Consider the following 16984-nt stretch of genomic DNA (forward strand, 5'->3'; position numbering starts at 1 on the left):
TACTTTTTCCCTTATCTGTTACTATTTTTAGTATATCATGGTGTCTCTGTCAAGGATAGCTTCTTTTTTTTTATAATTACGTGCAGTTAGCCAACATATAACACATCATTAATTTTTGATACAGTGCTAAACAAATCATTAGTTACCTATAATACCCAGTGCTGTCAGGATACCTTTTTTTTTTTTTTTTAAGATTTTAATTATTTGAGAGTGTGAGTGAGAGAGTGCATGAGGCAAGCAGACTTCCCGCTGAGCAGTGAGCCCAATATCGGACTTGATCCCAGGACCCTAGGATCATGAGCTGAGCCAAAGGCCAAGGGACCCAGGCGCCCCTGTCTAGGATATCTTAAAGCTGACTTAGCAACATAAATATGGGACTTACTAACCTCAAGAACCTTTTAATAGACCATTTGGCCCCAAGAAATTATATTTACCAGTTCTACAAGAAATTCATTGATAAAATCAAGATAATTTCCTTACCCCTATGGGAAACAAGAACTCTTCCATTCCTTTTTTCTCCCTAATTTGTAACCTCTCAATGTTTACATGTACTATTATGCAAATCAAGTCACTAAAAAGATACTGCATTTAGCCTGCAGAACTACTTCAGCTTTTAACTTAGAATGATGGTTCTCATGGTGGTGGGAGCTAATAAATGGCATAGGTGCATATCCTATGATGGAGTCAAACCTCTGCTAAGAGGAAGAAAATGAAGCACACACAAAAATAAATAAGCTTCTTAGAAATAAACCCAAAATTCTGAAGTTCATACAATATTCAATCATTTAAATAAGATTGCCTTTGGAAGTGACAAACTGCTAAATGGATTCTGCTTTTGTCTTCAACAGCTTTCTATCTGACCCACAGTTTTGCTCATTTCTTATAATCCCATGACCAACAGATGTATTTACACATGTAGCTATCATCAATGATAAAAACAAAAACAAAGAAATAAAAAGGAATGACTTACTACTGGAAAATCAGCTTTGAGAAGCAACAGTGAAGGACTTCTACTGATGGAAATGAAGGCAAGCAAATTCAGATTTTGTTATCAGAGACTCCTCACCCCTAACCCTGTCCTTGGAATTATGTGCTCTGCTTACAGTTCCCACAGTAAAAGCCAGTTTTACGAATGCAAGCTTGAGATAGCAGTGTGTTACATGGGACTAAACCCAGTTCAGGTCTCTAAAGAAAAATGTAAAATTCTGGCCAACAGGTATGGAAATTTATCCATTTTTGTGGCTGCCCAGGACAAGCCTTGTTTGTAAATTCCCTTGCTCATTAAAACTTCCCTCTACCAAGTGGAATGGCTCTTCCTTTGATCTCTGCCAGCCCCTCACGTACAAGGGCCTATTTCAGATTCACCTGGGAGGTTTTGAGTTTATGAATCAACATCTTGGCAATGATTTCAAAGGTCCTAATAAGAAAAGTAACCACTCACACTAACAAAAATGCTCAAATAAGCAATATTTGTATGCTTTTACTACTCACCCCCAGAACTAGATATTTCTTCTAAACAGAGGAATCAAATTTCAATGTTTGACATTATTTAGTCATTTTCTATGAATATTTGTAGAAAGAGAAATTACATAAGTTATCAAAAATAAACTTACAATGAATTTTCTGGTAAGGACATTTTATTTATTTTTTTGAATATTTTATTTATATATTTGACAGACAGAGATCGTAAGTAGGCAGAGAGGCAGGCAGAGAAGAGGAGGAAGCAGGCTCCCTGCTGAGCAGAGAGCCTGATGTGGGGCTTCATGCCAGGACCCTGGGATCATGACCTGACCTGAAAACAGAGGCTTTAACCCACTGAGCCACCCAGGTACCCCTGGTAAGGACATTTTAGTGGAGACTTTTTAAATGCAGACACATTTGCAAGCCATTAGAATGAATCTCAAAGAGGCAAAAGCATGCAATTTTTTGTTTCTGATTTGGGATTTTTATTAATCTACGACAAGCTTATCCTTAGTTTTTTTGCTAATTTTTACAAGGAACTTTTTGAAATTAAAACTTTCTCTGATTAAATATGAGGAAAGGTAGCCAAATGCCAAATGAGATTATAGACTATTGAAGAATAAGCAAAGAAAACTAATAATTATACATTGACAAATTTACAGAAGCCAAAGCTAGAAAAATAAACTATAATGTTATTACTCAATGTTACTACACATCCATTTGTAGTTGTGAGTTTAAAAAACAACAAAAAAAGTAAAATAATGGGTGTTGTGTGGAAGCATTGAATGGCTATATTATACACATGAAACTAATATTACACTGTATGTTAACTAACTGGAATTTAATAAAAACTTAATACGTATTAATGTGACAGAAAAATATTAATTCATTCATTTTTCCCTTTTTTCCTATCTGTACTGTATTTTTGTTATGGTAATATATGTAAAGTTCAATAAAAGAAAGCACTCTGCTTTATATTTTGGCCATTATTTTCATTGCTCATTTTATGCAGTGATTAATGAAATAATTGTCATGTAGAAGGGGGGTTGCTAAAAAAAAAAATGATATATTCAGATGTCAAGAACACTAAGTATACCATCAGGTACTAGGTAGATTGGCAGATGAAATTCACCCGTGGCTCTGGGCTCTGTTTCTACTTTCCCAGCTTCTCAAACTCTCATAGAGAAGATATGGTTATTCCAAGTTCCTCCCAGGCATACTGAGTGGGGAAAAATATAACCTATGTCAACTTGAGGGAATAAGAGTATTACTTAATTTTACTAAGAGGCAGCAAAGAATGCATTAGCCTCTATGCACAAAATAGCCATAAATTAAAAGATCCTAAGTAGCCTGTGATTGCTTTTCAGCATATTTGTTTGCATTCCCTGAATCCTATTTATACATCATTATGTAGGACTCCCTGAAGACCTAGGCAAACTGCAACCCAGTTACTGAAAACTCTCTTGCCAAAAGGCTGCCCAGCTGTTAGGAAAGACAGCATAACAGCAAGGAGAATAAAAGAGGAACTTCAGTCAACCCAGGGGATGTGTCCCTCAAAAGCTCTGGGCAAGCTTAGTCTTTGCTACTAAAATTCTATTTGAAATGCAAAAGGGATGCCTATAACTTAACCCAGCAGTAATTACAATGGTAAAGGGAATACTGGATCTAGTTAATTAGCTATACATGAATAGTGTATGCCATCATTTTTTTTTCTTTTACCCATTTCTTGTTAGGAGGATAAAACAAAGACTTATCTCAAGCATCTTAAGGGATATGGGGTGGGAGGGAGTTGCTTTTAGGAAAAAAAAACTCACTGAAACCAAGTCAAAACATATTAAACTTAGGCACTTACAAAAATATTCAAAGACCCTGGCCTCCTTGAAGAACTTTAAATCTGAGAAGTTGGAGAAATAAATTAGAAGTGGCAAAAGTTAAAAAAAGGAACTAACTTGTGCATAAGTCAGGGTGTTTTCAACTGCAAGTCACAAAAAAGTTGAAACACAGCTTTTTAAACCTAAGGATATTCATCATTTATATATAGTCATTTGGAGGAAAGTGGTTCCAAAGTGAGTACAGTACCTCAGTGATGTAATCCTAGCCCACAGTCTTCTACCTTCTTGTTGGCTTGTTCCCTACCTTCCCAAGATGGCACTTCACACAATGCCAAAGGTATTAAAAGCATAAAGGAAGGGACGAAAACCCTAAGTGTTCTTCTTTCATATTTGTTTTCTATCAGAAATTAAAGAATTTCCCAGAACACTCCTAACAGAGGTCTCTTCATTTCTCTTTGCCTAGAATTGAGTCATTTGGACATTCCTAAAATATAAAGGAAGATTTGCAAGATGGTATCTGGTAGAATATAACAGAATTATAAAAAGCCATAGTTTGTTAACAAGTAAATTGGGAAAAGAACAAAGAATGACTGTTGGTTAGCAAATTATCCATGATTCATTTCAACACTCTTTCTGGTGGAATCATGATGATGTCCCCAGTTTACTTGTAAATTTGAATGTAACAACAATAAAAAACCCATCTCAACAAGCTATTTCCAATGGGTTATGGAATAGTCCTCAGCCTACAAGATGACCCAGAAAGAAAATAGAGTATTTTTAATTCACATTACATATTAAAGGTTTTGTCTATCTTGTAGTTGTAACACAAATTCTTGATTTAATGTTTTCCCAATGTATATCTTTATAAATTCTTTACAGAATACAGTATTTTGTATAACACCCATGGAATGCATTCTGGGTTACATTCCTCTTCTACTTATTAGCTCAGATTATAGAGAAGTTTTGGTTGAGTACTTGATATTTCCCAGCAGAGATTGTCTAATATTATTGATTATACCCGCTTACTGCTCCCCATGATGCTCATCAAGATTGTTTGAGGTATTTTCTTTTCTTTCTCTATGAACAAAGTATGAAGCAGGAATAAGTAAGCTATCGTAAAACTTTCATTTAATAAAGATCTAACTGAAACATGAATATAACCATACAAAGACAAAAGAGAATATAAGATTACTGACATCTATAATTATAATGTAGAAGTAGTACTCTTTAATGGAAAATACAGTTTTCTGAGATTACAAAAAGTGGAGACAGCCAATTTACCTGTTAATTTCAGTGAATAGTTTCATGAGATTTTACTCTTGCCTCATATATCTACTCTGCAAATAATTAAAGACAAAGAAAAAAGTCATAGAAATAGGGAAGCTGGGGAATTGTTATCTCTCTCTCTCCTTATACTTTTCCCAACCTTCACTGTTCACTATTCTAGACTTGTCAATCCCTAGGTAAACCAGAGTCTGGAAGGTCTGGATGGAAGTCTCATATTCTCCTGGGTTTCAGTAATACCAATCCCAGCCTTCATGACTTGCAGGCTGATGGTCAACACAAAGTAAGTTCTCACCTGAATTTACAAACTCCATTTTCCCAAAAAGATTTCTCACTGCCATCATTGGCTGGCTTAGGTGAGAGCAAGATCCAAATTTTTGCAAATCAGTCATGTCTTTACAAAACTTTCAACGTTCCAACACAACCCATGTAGAGAGCCTCACTAGTAATCCAATGTCTCTGGAGAGGACAAACCATTTGATGCACACTCCAGCACATTCTAGAACCAGAGTTCTTCATGACTCAATTTTTTTTTTCCTGCAACTACACAAATCCAATTCTCTTTATTTAACTGTCAAGAAGGCCTAGCAACATTCTACAACATTCATTACAGCAGCTAGGATGGAAGGTAAGAACTTGAGGGTTGCACACTATGGATATAAACACACATAGACACACCTGGATCCCCTAGAAACTTCTTAGTTCCAGAAGTCCCTCAACTAGAAATTAATCCTGATTAATTTAGAAATTATCAGAAATTTTCTCCTTTATCTTCCATGGTTGTCTTTCTCAGCCTGGTATTGGACTATGTGGGCTCACAGGAGAATATTTACATGGTTGAGAAGACCTGGGTGGACTTACTACCTCAGAAAGGAAAATAAAGGTGAGGATTATAGACAGCAGTTCTCAATGCCCAGTGGATAATGCTTCCTGATTAATACTGCCTTCCCCCGAGATTTCATCAGTCAGATCCATTGGTCTATAAGTCATCAGATACAACATTTGATTATTTCTGTTCTTTAGAATTTCTCCTGCATTCCCTTCTCACAAAGTGCTGTTTAAACCCAAGTAAATCCTATCAGGACACTACAGCCAAGGCTGTAACTGACAGTTAAAACCCTAGTTGAGGGCATGTGTTAGGAAGCAAATTATTATAAAGTTAAATTGAAGGTCCGGTTAAATGTAACTGTCAAAAATTTCACCACATTGAGAAGTCACAGTTTTGTCTTCACTGTGCTATGTTCACAGGACAAAAACATTAAGCAAGAAGCTCTTCCTGCTTCTGACCCTGAAGAACCACAGATTCTAAATAACAGTCAGTTATTTTCTGGACATCAAAAATAGCTCCCGATAAAGAATAACCTTTTCCCCATGAAGGAACTGGGAAATAACTCAGGATCAGAACATATTTTAGTCATATCTGTGGTGTCCTCTTTCATGGGTTTGCAGTTTTTAGTGATACCAATTTCCATGTCTGATTAAAAATAGTTACAGGTAGGGCTCCTGGCTGGCTCAGTGGGTTATGCTGCTGCCTTCGGCTCAGGTCATGATCTCAGGGTCCTGGGATGGAGCCCCACATCAGGCTCTCTGCTCAGCAGGGGGCCTGCTTCCCTTCCTCTCTCTCTGCCTGCCTCTCTGCCTACTTGTGATCTCTGTCTGTTAAATAAATAAATAAAATCTTTAAAAAAAAAGAAAAGAAAAAGAAAAATAGTTACAGGTGAGATTTTTAAGTTTCCTCAAAACATCACCAAGGTTTGGTTCTGCAATTGCTAATTTAACCATATCATAGGTCATTGACCTGCTAGTGAATTCTTCAAAAAATTTAATTCCTCCTTATCTCTTGGTGTCACTTTATTTTATCTTCACAAACCTGTTAGCATATCTAATAATTAATTTTTATAGTAAATAAAGTGCTTCAAATATATATAATGGCAATATGTTGGATAAAATAGATCCTCTCAAGGCTTTATTATATATGAATTCTTTCAGACTTAGTTTCACCATTTTCTTGTACTTTTTTATTGTTCAAATTCATACTAACTATAAAAGAACTTCAGTTCATAGTCTCAAAAAGAAATCCCTCACTGCTTGAAACTTTCATTGCATATTATATATTCTTTTGTTATTTATAACTTGCCTCATTTAGAGTTTTTTTTTTTTAATTTTATCTTCTCTACCAGGGAAAATGCATAAAAATTGACAAGTATTTATCTTCTTATTTTTCACCATGTCTAGAGTAGACTCTGACAAATAGTGCTAATATATCTATTCTGGCTCAAGAAGAATTTGTAAATGCAATAATTTAATAGTCTATATCATGTTAGTGATCAACCACCATCTAAACAACTTCAAACCACAGAAAAGTAATGCAGTTTAGTAATTAAAATTTAAATTCTACAAGTAGTCTTAGTTTGTGTTTCTGCCTACTTACAGTGAGAGCTTAGCTGGGTGGTTTAACCACACCATGTCTCAGTATCTTCTTTGATAAAATGAGACTAGGAACAGGACCTGATAAATTTTTCCCCCATGATTCACAATGAAAAAGAGATGGTCATAAACTGCATATTGTGTAAGAGAAAATAAATTACTGTTCTTTTCAATGGGAAAGAAAGTAAATAAAGCCAGTGCTTTCTATACAATCAGGAAAATAAAACTAGACCTGGGTTTTGCTTAAGTGTTTGCCAAAAGTCTGAAGAGATTCTGTGCTTCGCTGTGGATTAGCTTGAAGAGAAGAAACAAGAACGGTGACAATAATATACACCAGAAACCAAGATCTCTCTACTTTTCAACTCTTCTGAACTTCTAGAGATGCTGGGAGGTGAAGGTGGGCATGGGAGATAGAACGAGAGAATAAAATAAGGAGGAAAGGAGAAAAAAGTAAGCCTCTGAAAGAAATAGGGGATGATGAATAATTATTTCACTCAAATAGTAGAAAATAGGAATAAGAAAGTTTTAACCTAAAACCCAAATGAACTGTAGTTTAGTTGAGGATCTGCCACTGATTTACCTAAGGAATATGTCCTAAGAGACAACTTGGCCCCTAGATTTCATCAGTTAGATCAGATCTTTTATACTCTTTTCCAGATCTAACACCATAGGACTCTGGGGTTGATATTCAATCCCATGAACATCTAGTAACAATAATGTATGAACAGAAACAACGTATTTTCCCAGGTCCTCTAGTTACAAAATCATGGACCCAGATTGTTCCAAGTTCATGTTAAAGTCTGCTATGAAGTAATAAGCTCAGAGAGAAAACCTCTCAAGAAGGAAGGGGAGCAGACAGAAAGCAGTGGAGAAAAGAAGGAAGCAGAAGAGAGGGGAATAGAACAGGGGGAGGAGGAGGGAGGGTAACTGAAAATTGGGTAGTCAACAGAAGTCATCAAGGATAGGCACATTTATACATATAAATGTATATACCCACATATAGGTATATAGATACTATATATAATATAGATATTATATATAGTCACTCTTAAGAATTTCTGGAGAGTAAGCTTTAGAAAAACCTATAATGTAGGTGAGGACTAGGATTCCAAGTTATGCACAGTAACTACCACCCACCACCTCCAGCTTACTCCCATCTTTGGGAGATACTTAAAATAAGCAAACCTAATTTGATTTAAAAAATCATTCTTTTTTCAAGAACAGAAAAATGAAGTCCATTGCAATTGCTGAGTCTGATGAAATTTGAACAAGACATAAAGTTTGTTTAGACAAACATCAGTGATAAGACAAGGGTTCTTATCTGGATAGATTCACACTTGATTAAAACTCTCATTGGGGAGACGCCTGGGTGGCTCAGTTGGTTAAGCAGCTGCCTTCGGCTCAGGTCATGATCCCAGCGTCCTGGGATCAAGTCCCACATCGGGCTTCTTGCTCAGCAGGGAGCCTGCTTCTCCCTCTGCCTCTGCCTGCCATTCTGTCTGCCTGTGCTCGCTCTCTCCCTCTCTGACAAATAAATAAAATCTTAAAAAAAAAAAAAAAACTCTCATTAGGGTGTCTGGGTGGCTCAGTGGGTTAAGCCTCCACTTTCAGCTCAGGGTCCTGGGATCGAGTCCCGCATTAGGCTCTCTGCTCAGCAGGGAGGCTGCTTCCTCCTCTCTCTCTGCCTGCCTCTCTGCCTGCTTATGATCTCTCTTTCTCTGTCAAATAAATAAATAAAAATCTTTAAAAAAAAAAAAACTTTTATCAATGTGACAATTTTAAAGGTGTTTCTACACTTTGCTTCAAGTTTCTTTGCTTGCTCATGTCTGGTAGAATACATTTTCAGCAACTTAAAAATACAAAAGGAGCTTTTATAAGTTTTATAAAATCAAAAGAATCATTATATCAGGAAAAGATTCAAAACAGAATACTTGAAAAATGAATCAACAAGGAGCACCCAAAATAAAGTTCTATAAAAATATGCACATCTTTTGATCCAGTGACTCAAATTAATGATTTTATCCTAAGAAAAATATTAGGTAAGAGTCAATGATATGACACTAAAATTGCCCATTACAGCTTAACTTAAAACAGTAAGTTATAGAACCTACAAACCCATTCATGTTGAAGCAAAAGTTGGGTATCAACATGGATGGGACTGGAAGAGATTATGTCAAGTGAAATAAATCAAGCAGAGAAAGTCAATTAACGTATGGTTTCACTTATTTGTGAAACATAAGGAATAGCATGGAGACCATGAGGGGAGGAAAGGGGAAAATGAAGGGGGGAAACCAGAGGGGGAGACAAACCATGAGAGACTATGGACTCTGAGAAACAAACTGAGGGTTTCAGAGGGGTGGAGGGTGGGAAGATGGGTGAGCCCAGTGACGGGTATTAAGGAGGGCTTGGATTGCATAGAGCACAGGATGTTATTTGCAAACAATGAATTTTGGAACACTACATCAAAATCTACTGACGTACTGTCCAGTGACTAACACAATAATAATAAAAAAAATGTACGGATAAGCAAAATAGTAAAATAAAACAAGAATCTCTAAAAAAAGAAAGAAAGAAAGAAAGGAAAGGACAAGAAAAAGAAAGAACCAAAAAAAAAAAAAAAAAAGAAAGAAAGAAATAACCTACAAACCCCAAGAGTACAATATTAGTTTTGGTACGATATTTTTTCCAAATTTGCATAAAATGGGATTTTGTGACACTCTAGAATGGCTATGGTATTTTGGTAAGGGGGGATTGGGAAGAAGATATAAAATAGTATGGTATTATGGCATTTTCTTGTTAAAACATGCATTGATTGGCTAAATAGGCACAATCACAAAGCTCATGGGTTCTTTTAATTTAGTTGTGAGAATTCTCTCCATACTCCAGTAAGGAAGCTGTTTTGTTGACTAAAATCCATAGCGTTCACACAACGGAGTAGCATCTGCGGCAACAGGGACTACAGCTGGAACTGGAAATCAAGGGCAGGAAACAATGTGAGCACAAGTTTGGGGTGGGGGGAGGGTATAAAAAAAGACCATGTAACAAAGATCTGTGGAGCCCAGTGAAAAATACCAGAAGAATCAGGAACATAAGAGATGGAAGAGCAAATAGCGCTAAATTTCCCCAAGATGGGGAGCACCACTTGGGACAGCCTGGGAGGGGTGGCCTTCTCTCTTCCTCCTTTCTGCATTCTCGGTTGATTATTCTGTGTGCAGCTCTGTCATTTACTGTGGAGGACAGCTGGACAATGAGACAGGAGAGATTGTATATGGGGTGGAGAGTGTCAAGGAGTATTCATTTGAAACAAAAGTTATTAAATGCAGATCTCAGGAATGATGCCTAGGTTTACATGACACTTTTGATTTCAGTTTTTCAAATGGTATTTTATCCTACATTCATCTCGTGGATTATGTGTCACAGACATTATCATGCCCATTTTATAGATGAAGAAAGGCCACTTGTTATGATTAAAAAAAATATATTGGTGATCTTTCACAGCACAGGGAGAAACACCTTCCTGTGAGGTGGCCATAAATAGGAAAGTCCAGATAGGTAATGCCATTTAGCTAGAATATAAATTCTAGGAGGTTTAAGACTGTAATCATCTTGTGAGTTACTAAATCATCAGCACTAAAACAATAAATACTCTATGAATTCAGAATGAAGGAATAAATTAAAGAAAGAATACACAAACAAAATGCAGGTGACTGTGGATATCAACCAGGTGTGGACTCCTACAGTCTGCAGTCTGTCCTGAAGTAAGAGGTCAGTGAGCTGCTTTAGGCCCTGCGGTTTGATGTCTGCTCACAGAGATAAGAAGTGGGAAGAGTATTCATTTCCCCTCCCCTCTCCATCAACAATTAATTTACCTAACACTCACTGCGGGGCAGGTACTGCCTGAATGCTTGGTCTTCTGGCCTGGCTCTGGCCCTCTTATGATTTCCCAGAACAATGGCAAGGGCTTTGTTGCCCCCAAAAACCTCGTTTTAATTTAGGTCTCCAGTTAGGAAATGAGAAGTGAATAAGGCTACTTTCAGAACCTCAAGAGTACATCAGACTAATTAGGCACACCTAGTTTCCTGTACTGCTAAGTTGACATATCAGCCTTCCCTTTCTCTTCTACACACAGTGGCCTTGAAATGGGATCAGTCTCTGGCAGGCAACACAGATGGAATCTTCATTTTTTCCCTATGGAGGCCAGATGAAGAGTGAAATGGGGCATGAAAAGTTGGAAATAATCTCACAGTTGCAAAACTCTCCTTCAGAAGTAGGGACCGTAGAGTAAAAGTCTTGTCTATATCTCCAACTAGAAAACAGTAGTATCTTCCCCATATTCTAGCCAATATATAGTGGACCCTTGAACAACACAGGTTTAAACTGTGTGGGTCCACTTATATGCAGTTTTTTCATTAAAAATATTAGAAAAGTTTTTGGAGGTTTGTAACAATTTAAAAAGACTTGCACATAAATTGTATAGCCTAGAAATATCAAAACAATTAAGAAAAAGTTGGTATGCTATGAATGCCTAAAATACATGTAGACAGTAGTCTATCTTATCATTTACTATAATATAATATATGCAAATTATAAAAAGTTAAAATTTATTAAAACTTACCTATACATAAAACATACAGGCAACATTCACAATCAAGATAATATGAACAAATGTAAAGATGCAGTATTAAATTACAACTGCATGAGATTAACTGTAGTACATACTGCACTATACAGTAATTTTGTAGCTACCTCCTGTTGCTATTACAGTGAGCAACTACTTAAAGAGCCATGTGACACTAATCATCTCCACATGACCAGTTTGTCTCTCTAGTAAATTGCTTATAGCAGTAATTAGTGATCTCTCATGGATCTCACGTATTTTTCATCATGTTTAGTGCAATATTGTAAACCCTGAATATCACCATTAGACCAATACAAAGTGCCATTAGTGATTCTGGAAGTGCTCCCAAGAAGCAGAGTAAAGTCATGACATTATAAGAAAAAGTTAAATTGCTTGATAGGTACCATTGATTGACGTCTACAGCTGAAGTTGCCAGTCATTGCAAGATAAGAGAATCCAGTAGAAGGACCATTGGTGGGGGAAAGGGAGGAAAAAAAGGAAATTTCTGAAGCTATCACTGCAGCTCCATCAGCAGGCATGAAAATCTTGCACTTTTTGTGAACTACCTTTTCATCTCCTATTGAAAATGCAGCTTTTATGTAGGTGCAGGATTACTATAAGAATGGTTTACCTATAGACTACTATAATTAAAGGAAAAAAAAAAACAGTCACATAATGACAACTTTAAACAAAAGCAAAGTGGAGGGTCTAAAGCTAGAGCATTTAATGCCAGCAAAAGATGGCTTGAGAATTCTACAAGGAGGTCTGACTTAAAACAAACAAACAGATAAGGTATTGGATGCAGCTCCTGCTGACGAAGAGGCAGAAGACAAGTTCCCAGATGCCATTAAGAAAACCATCATGAAGGGGCACCTGGGTGGCTCAGTGGGTTGAGCCTCTGCCTTCGGCTCAGGTCATGATCTCAGGGTCCTGGGATCGAGTCCCGCATCGGGCTCTCTGCTCAGCGGGGAGCCTGCTTTCTCCTCTCTCTCTTTGCTTGCCTCTCTGCCTACTTGGGATCTCTGTCTGTCAAATACATAAATAAAATCTTCAAAAAAAAAAAAAAGAAAAGAAAAGAAAACCATCATGAAGAAGGACAGCTATCTGGACAGGTTTTTTTTTTTTTTTTTTTTTTAAAGATTTTATTTATTTATTTGACAGACAGAGATCACAAGTAGGCAGAGCGGCAGGCAGAGGGAGGGAGATAGAGGGAAGCAGACTCCCTGCTGAGCAGAGAGCCCGATGCGGGGCTCGATCCCAGGACCCCGAGATCATGACCTGAGCCAAAGGCAGTGGCTTAATCCACTGAGCCACCCAGGTGCCCCTGGACAGGTTTTTAATGCAGAAAAAAAAAAATCCTATTTTGGAAAAAAATCCACAAAGAATAATTTTAAGTAAGGAAGAAAAATAAGCTCTAGGACTTAAACTGAGGAAGGATAGATTAACTCTACTGTTTTGTGCAAAGACAGGCTTATGATCAGGACTGTCCTCTTTAAAACTGCTGAGCTCTGAAGGGAAATAAGAAACACCAGCTGCCAGTCTCTTGGTTGCACAACAAGAAAGCCTGGACAACAAGAACCTTTTCTGTCAGTGCTTCGTCCCTGAAGTCAGAAGGTACCTTACCAATATAGGACTTCCTTTTAAAGTTCTTTTGATATTGGACAATACCTCTGGCCACATATAACCCATGAGTTCAACACTAAAGTAGTCTGCTTTTCCCCCAGACACATCTCTAATCCAGGCTCAACACCAGGTGGTCATATGGACCTTTAACGCTCATTAAACAGGGTACTCTATGGAAAGGGTTGTCAATGCTGTGGAACAGAACACTCATAGAACATCATGAAGGTCTAGAAGGATCACACCATTGAAAATTCCATCACTGAGAAAACCATGAATGCCATCAAGCCTGAAACAATAAGTTTGCACTGTGACTAGATGTTGTACATGACTTCACAGGTTTTAGGACAGAGCCACTCAAGGAGATCACAAAAGAGACTGCAGATATGACAAAGAAAAGGTGGGGAGTAAAGAGTTTCAAGATATGGATCTTGGAGAAATTCAACAGCTAACAGACACCACGCCCGAGGAATTAATAGAGGACTCCTTGGAGATGAGTGCTTCCAAGAAGTGCCAGATGATCAGAAAGAAGACAAAGAAGCAGTACTAGAAAACAGACACTAAACAATATGGCAAAAGGGTTCCAGTTATTTAAGGCTGCTTTTGAGTTGTTTTATGACATGGGCTCTTTTACGTTCTGAGCATTGAAACTACAGAATATGGTGGAGGAAGGATTCATACTAAAAGCCAAAAGGTCTGACAGAAATTACGATATATTTCCATAAAGTTTCACTAAGTATGCCTGCCTCTCCTTCCACCTTCACCTTACAGCTTTGGTCACCCCGAAGACAAGACCAGCCCTCCTCCTCTGCCTACTCAACAAGAAGACAACAAAGATGAAGACTTTTATGATGATCCACTTTCACTTAATAAACAGTTAATAAATTTATCTGTTCTCTATGTGTGTGAGGGTCTTCATGTGAAAATTCAATAGCTATATAGCAAGAACTATTTGTGATGCTGTTTCCCTATCATCCTCAACTATGTATTCATAGTGCATATCATGTGCAAAAGTTATATAGAAGTGGACAGCCTAGGCTTAAACAGACATAAAGTAAGTGATATTTAATATAAAATCAATGGTGTGTTAGTTTTCTTATCATTTTATAACTTGACTTTCAAAGAATTACATTACTATACAGTATGCCTCTCTCTCACTGCATATTAACTTATTAACACATAAGTGTTTTACATAGGTTCTGTGCCCAGTGTGGAGCCCAACACAGGGCTTAAACTCAAGAACCTGAGATCAAGACCTGAGCCGAGATAATGAGTCAGATATTTAATGAACTGAACCACCCAGGAAACCCACAGATAAGTTTTTTTTTTAATAAATGTAACAATAAATTCCAACACTATATTATGAATATGACTAATATTGTATGCCACAAAAATTTTATAACCATTCATTAGTGCATAGGCTAGGCTACCATGAAGCAATTGTATCAATTATACTAGGCTATTATAAGGCAACCACGCTGCTGCTTTGTTCTCAGTGAATGAATCATTACACCTATAAATATGAATTTTTATGCTATCTTTTCATTTTTAGGTCTGATGTTAGTAATACATAAGATTTACAGTGTTCTGTGTCATGTAAGATGACACGGACATGATCCATCCTGTAGGACAATGGAAAGTTACTGTATGATAAATACAGTACTGTAAATGTATTTTGTCTTCTGACTTCATGTTTTCTTTAGATAAGAATACAGTCTATAATGCATGTAACATACAAAAATGTGTTAATTGACTGTATGTTATTGGTAAGACTCCTGGTCAACGGTAGACTATTAGTAGTTAAGTTTTGGGGGAGTCAAAAGTTACACATGGATTTTAAACCGTACAGGGCATTAGCTCCCCTAGTCACCACATGGCTCAAGAGACAACTGTATTCACCTTCTCCTCCCCCCCGCCAACCCAGGAGGACAGTGATAGAGAAGGGAGTCAGGGGAGCATTGACCCTTTCAAAGGCAGGTCCTGCTCCACAAGAACATAGGACTTCTTATTTAAAATGAAAACACCTGTGGGGGAGTGGAAGTAGCGGCTTCCAGCCTTGCCCTCCAAGGCATAATGGACCCCTGGCTGTTCCCTAAGAGCTAGAAAAGCATTAAACATGAAGGAAATGGGATCTTTAAAAAGCTCCCCTGTCAACTATTTTTTTACCATTTATTTCTAAATACCGTTTAACCACTCCAAACTAACAACCACAATCAGGGAGAAGAAAAGGCCTGCTTCTGTCAACAGGAAAAATGGGCTTTGGAAGTGAGGGGGAAGCACATGGGAGCTACGTGGGCCACAAGTGTTAATTCTCCCTTCATGTGGCCGGAGAGTTTATGCATTGGCTGTGGGGCTTTAGGGAAAACTGATGTATCTAAAGCTCAAACTGGGATGTTAGGGACATGAAAGAAAGTGGGGAAGGGGACCAGACAGAGTAGCAGGAGGAAAGGAAATAGGCTGGACTTTAGGGGGTCATGAAGCTACTGAGCAGTCATTCCCATTCAACACAAAAATCTCACTCATTAATGCCAAAATTGGACAATAAAATATCATCTCCTTAGGACAGCACAAAGCTTTTAGAATTCCTCAAAGGATTCCCATTGCTGTAATTTCAGATCATTCTCACCACAACCCAGACACATGAAACAGCTTTCACTCTTTTCCCTTGAAAAGACAGTACACACAGACACAATGTGAATTGCCCAAAGACACTTCTTACGGGGAGGAGCAGGGCTGGGATTAACACCTGTATCTCTTGCCTCCGGGTCTGTTCCTCCACTAAAGCAGAGGGTGCCAAACTACAGTCCTAGGGAAGATCTGGCCCATAACCTCAGTTTGTTAATGAAGTTTTATCAGAACACAGCCAGACCCAGACCAATCTTCTTCTGAGCTGTAACAGCAGAGCTGAGTAACTATGATAGAGACCTTATGGCCCAGAGAGCCTAAAATATTTATTAACTGGCACATTACTGAAAAAGTTTATCGATTCCTGCTGCACACCAACCCACTATCTCCAGGGTCAATACATGGCCCTTTTAATCCAGAAATCCAACTGTGATAATGCCTCAAGGGGAGGTTTGAAAGATGAACTCTCTCAGTTATAACCATTTAAAAACTATCACGACCCAGACATCCTATGCAGAGTGACTCATTTATAAACTTGTCTAAGTTTTTTTAGCCTCAGCTCATAAATTAAGCCAAGTGCTCACTACATCCAAGGGACAGTTTGTACGACTTACACTTCATCAGTAAAGAACTATGGCTCTAAAAATACACTTTATCTGAAATTGTATATATGCCTTATCATTTCACGTATTTGAATCTGGTAGCCTCCCACACCTACCCTGCATGTGCCTCTTCTCAGCCTGGTTCTCAGCTCAATCCACCTTCCCCGATTCATCCCCATAGTCGAGCTGCTCGTCTCTTACTCAGGACAATTTAATTTATTTCTTGCAGGCTGTGAGACTTTCTCACCCAGCTGCATAAGGGGATTCATCGTGACATTTCTCACAGATTCAGATACTTTATATCCCGGGCCCCTTGGTGCTCTTCCTCCCTGGGTGGGGGCAGAGAGAGGAATGAAGGAATCAAGGGAAGCCAGAGAACAAGATAGAACAGAGAGAAAAAAAAACAAAGCAAGGGGAGGACTTTTTCCTGAATGATAGCCCGACTGTGATGTTTTTGTTTTCCCAGCAGTTATGACCATTTCCCTAACAGTAAATTGCTTTGTCTTCAAAAGAAG

At 37.8% G+C, this 16984-nt stretch overlaps 1 protein-coding gene across 2 annotated transcripts in view; it reads right to left on the bottom strand.

The window, feature by feature from the left end:
- Window positions 1-16731, bottom strand: part of LOC309859272 (uncharacterized protein) — a 234608-nt gene extending 217877 nt beyond the window's left edge. For both annotated transcript variants that reach the window (XM_082719960.1, XM_082719959.1), the window contains exon 1: window positions 16586-16731. In XM_082719960.1, coding sequence (XP_082576086.1) covers window positions 16586-16648 — 63 coding nt within the window. In that variant the 5' untranslated portion in view covers window positions 16649-16731. The remainder of the gene's footprint in view (window positions 1-16585) is intronic.
- Between the last annotated feature and the right edge of the window lie 253 nt (window positions 16732-16984).

The sequence above is a fragment of the Mustela nivalis genome (assembly GCF_964662115.1).
Source record: "Mustela nivalis genome assembly, chromosome: 2".
Classification (NCBI taxonomy): Eukaryota; Metazoa; Chordata; class Mammalia; order Carnivora; family Mustelidae; genus Mustela; species Mustela nivalis.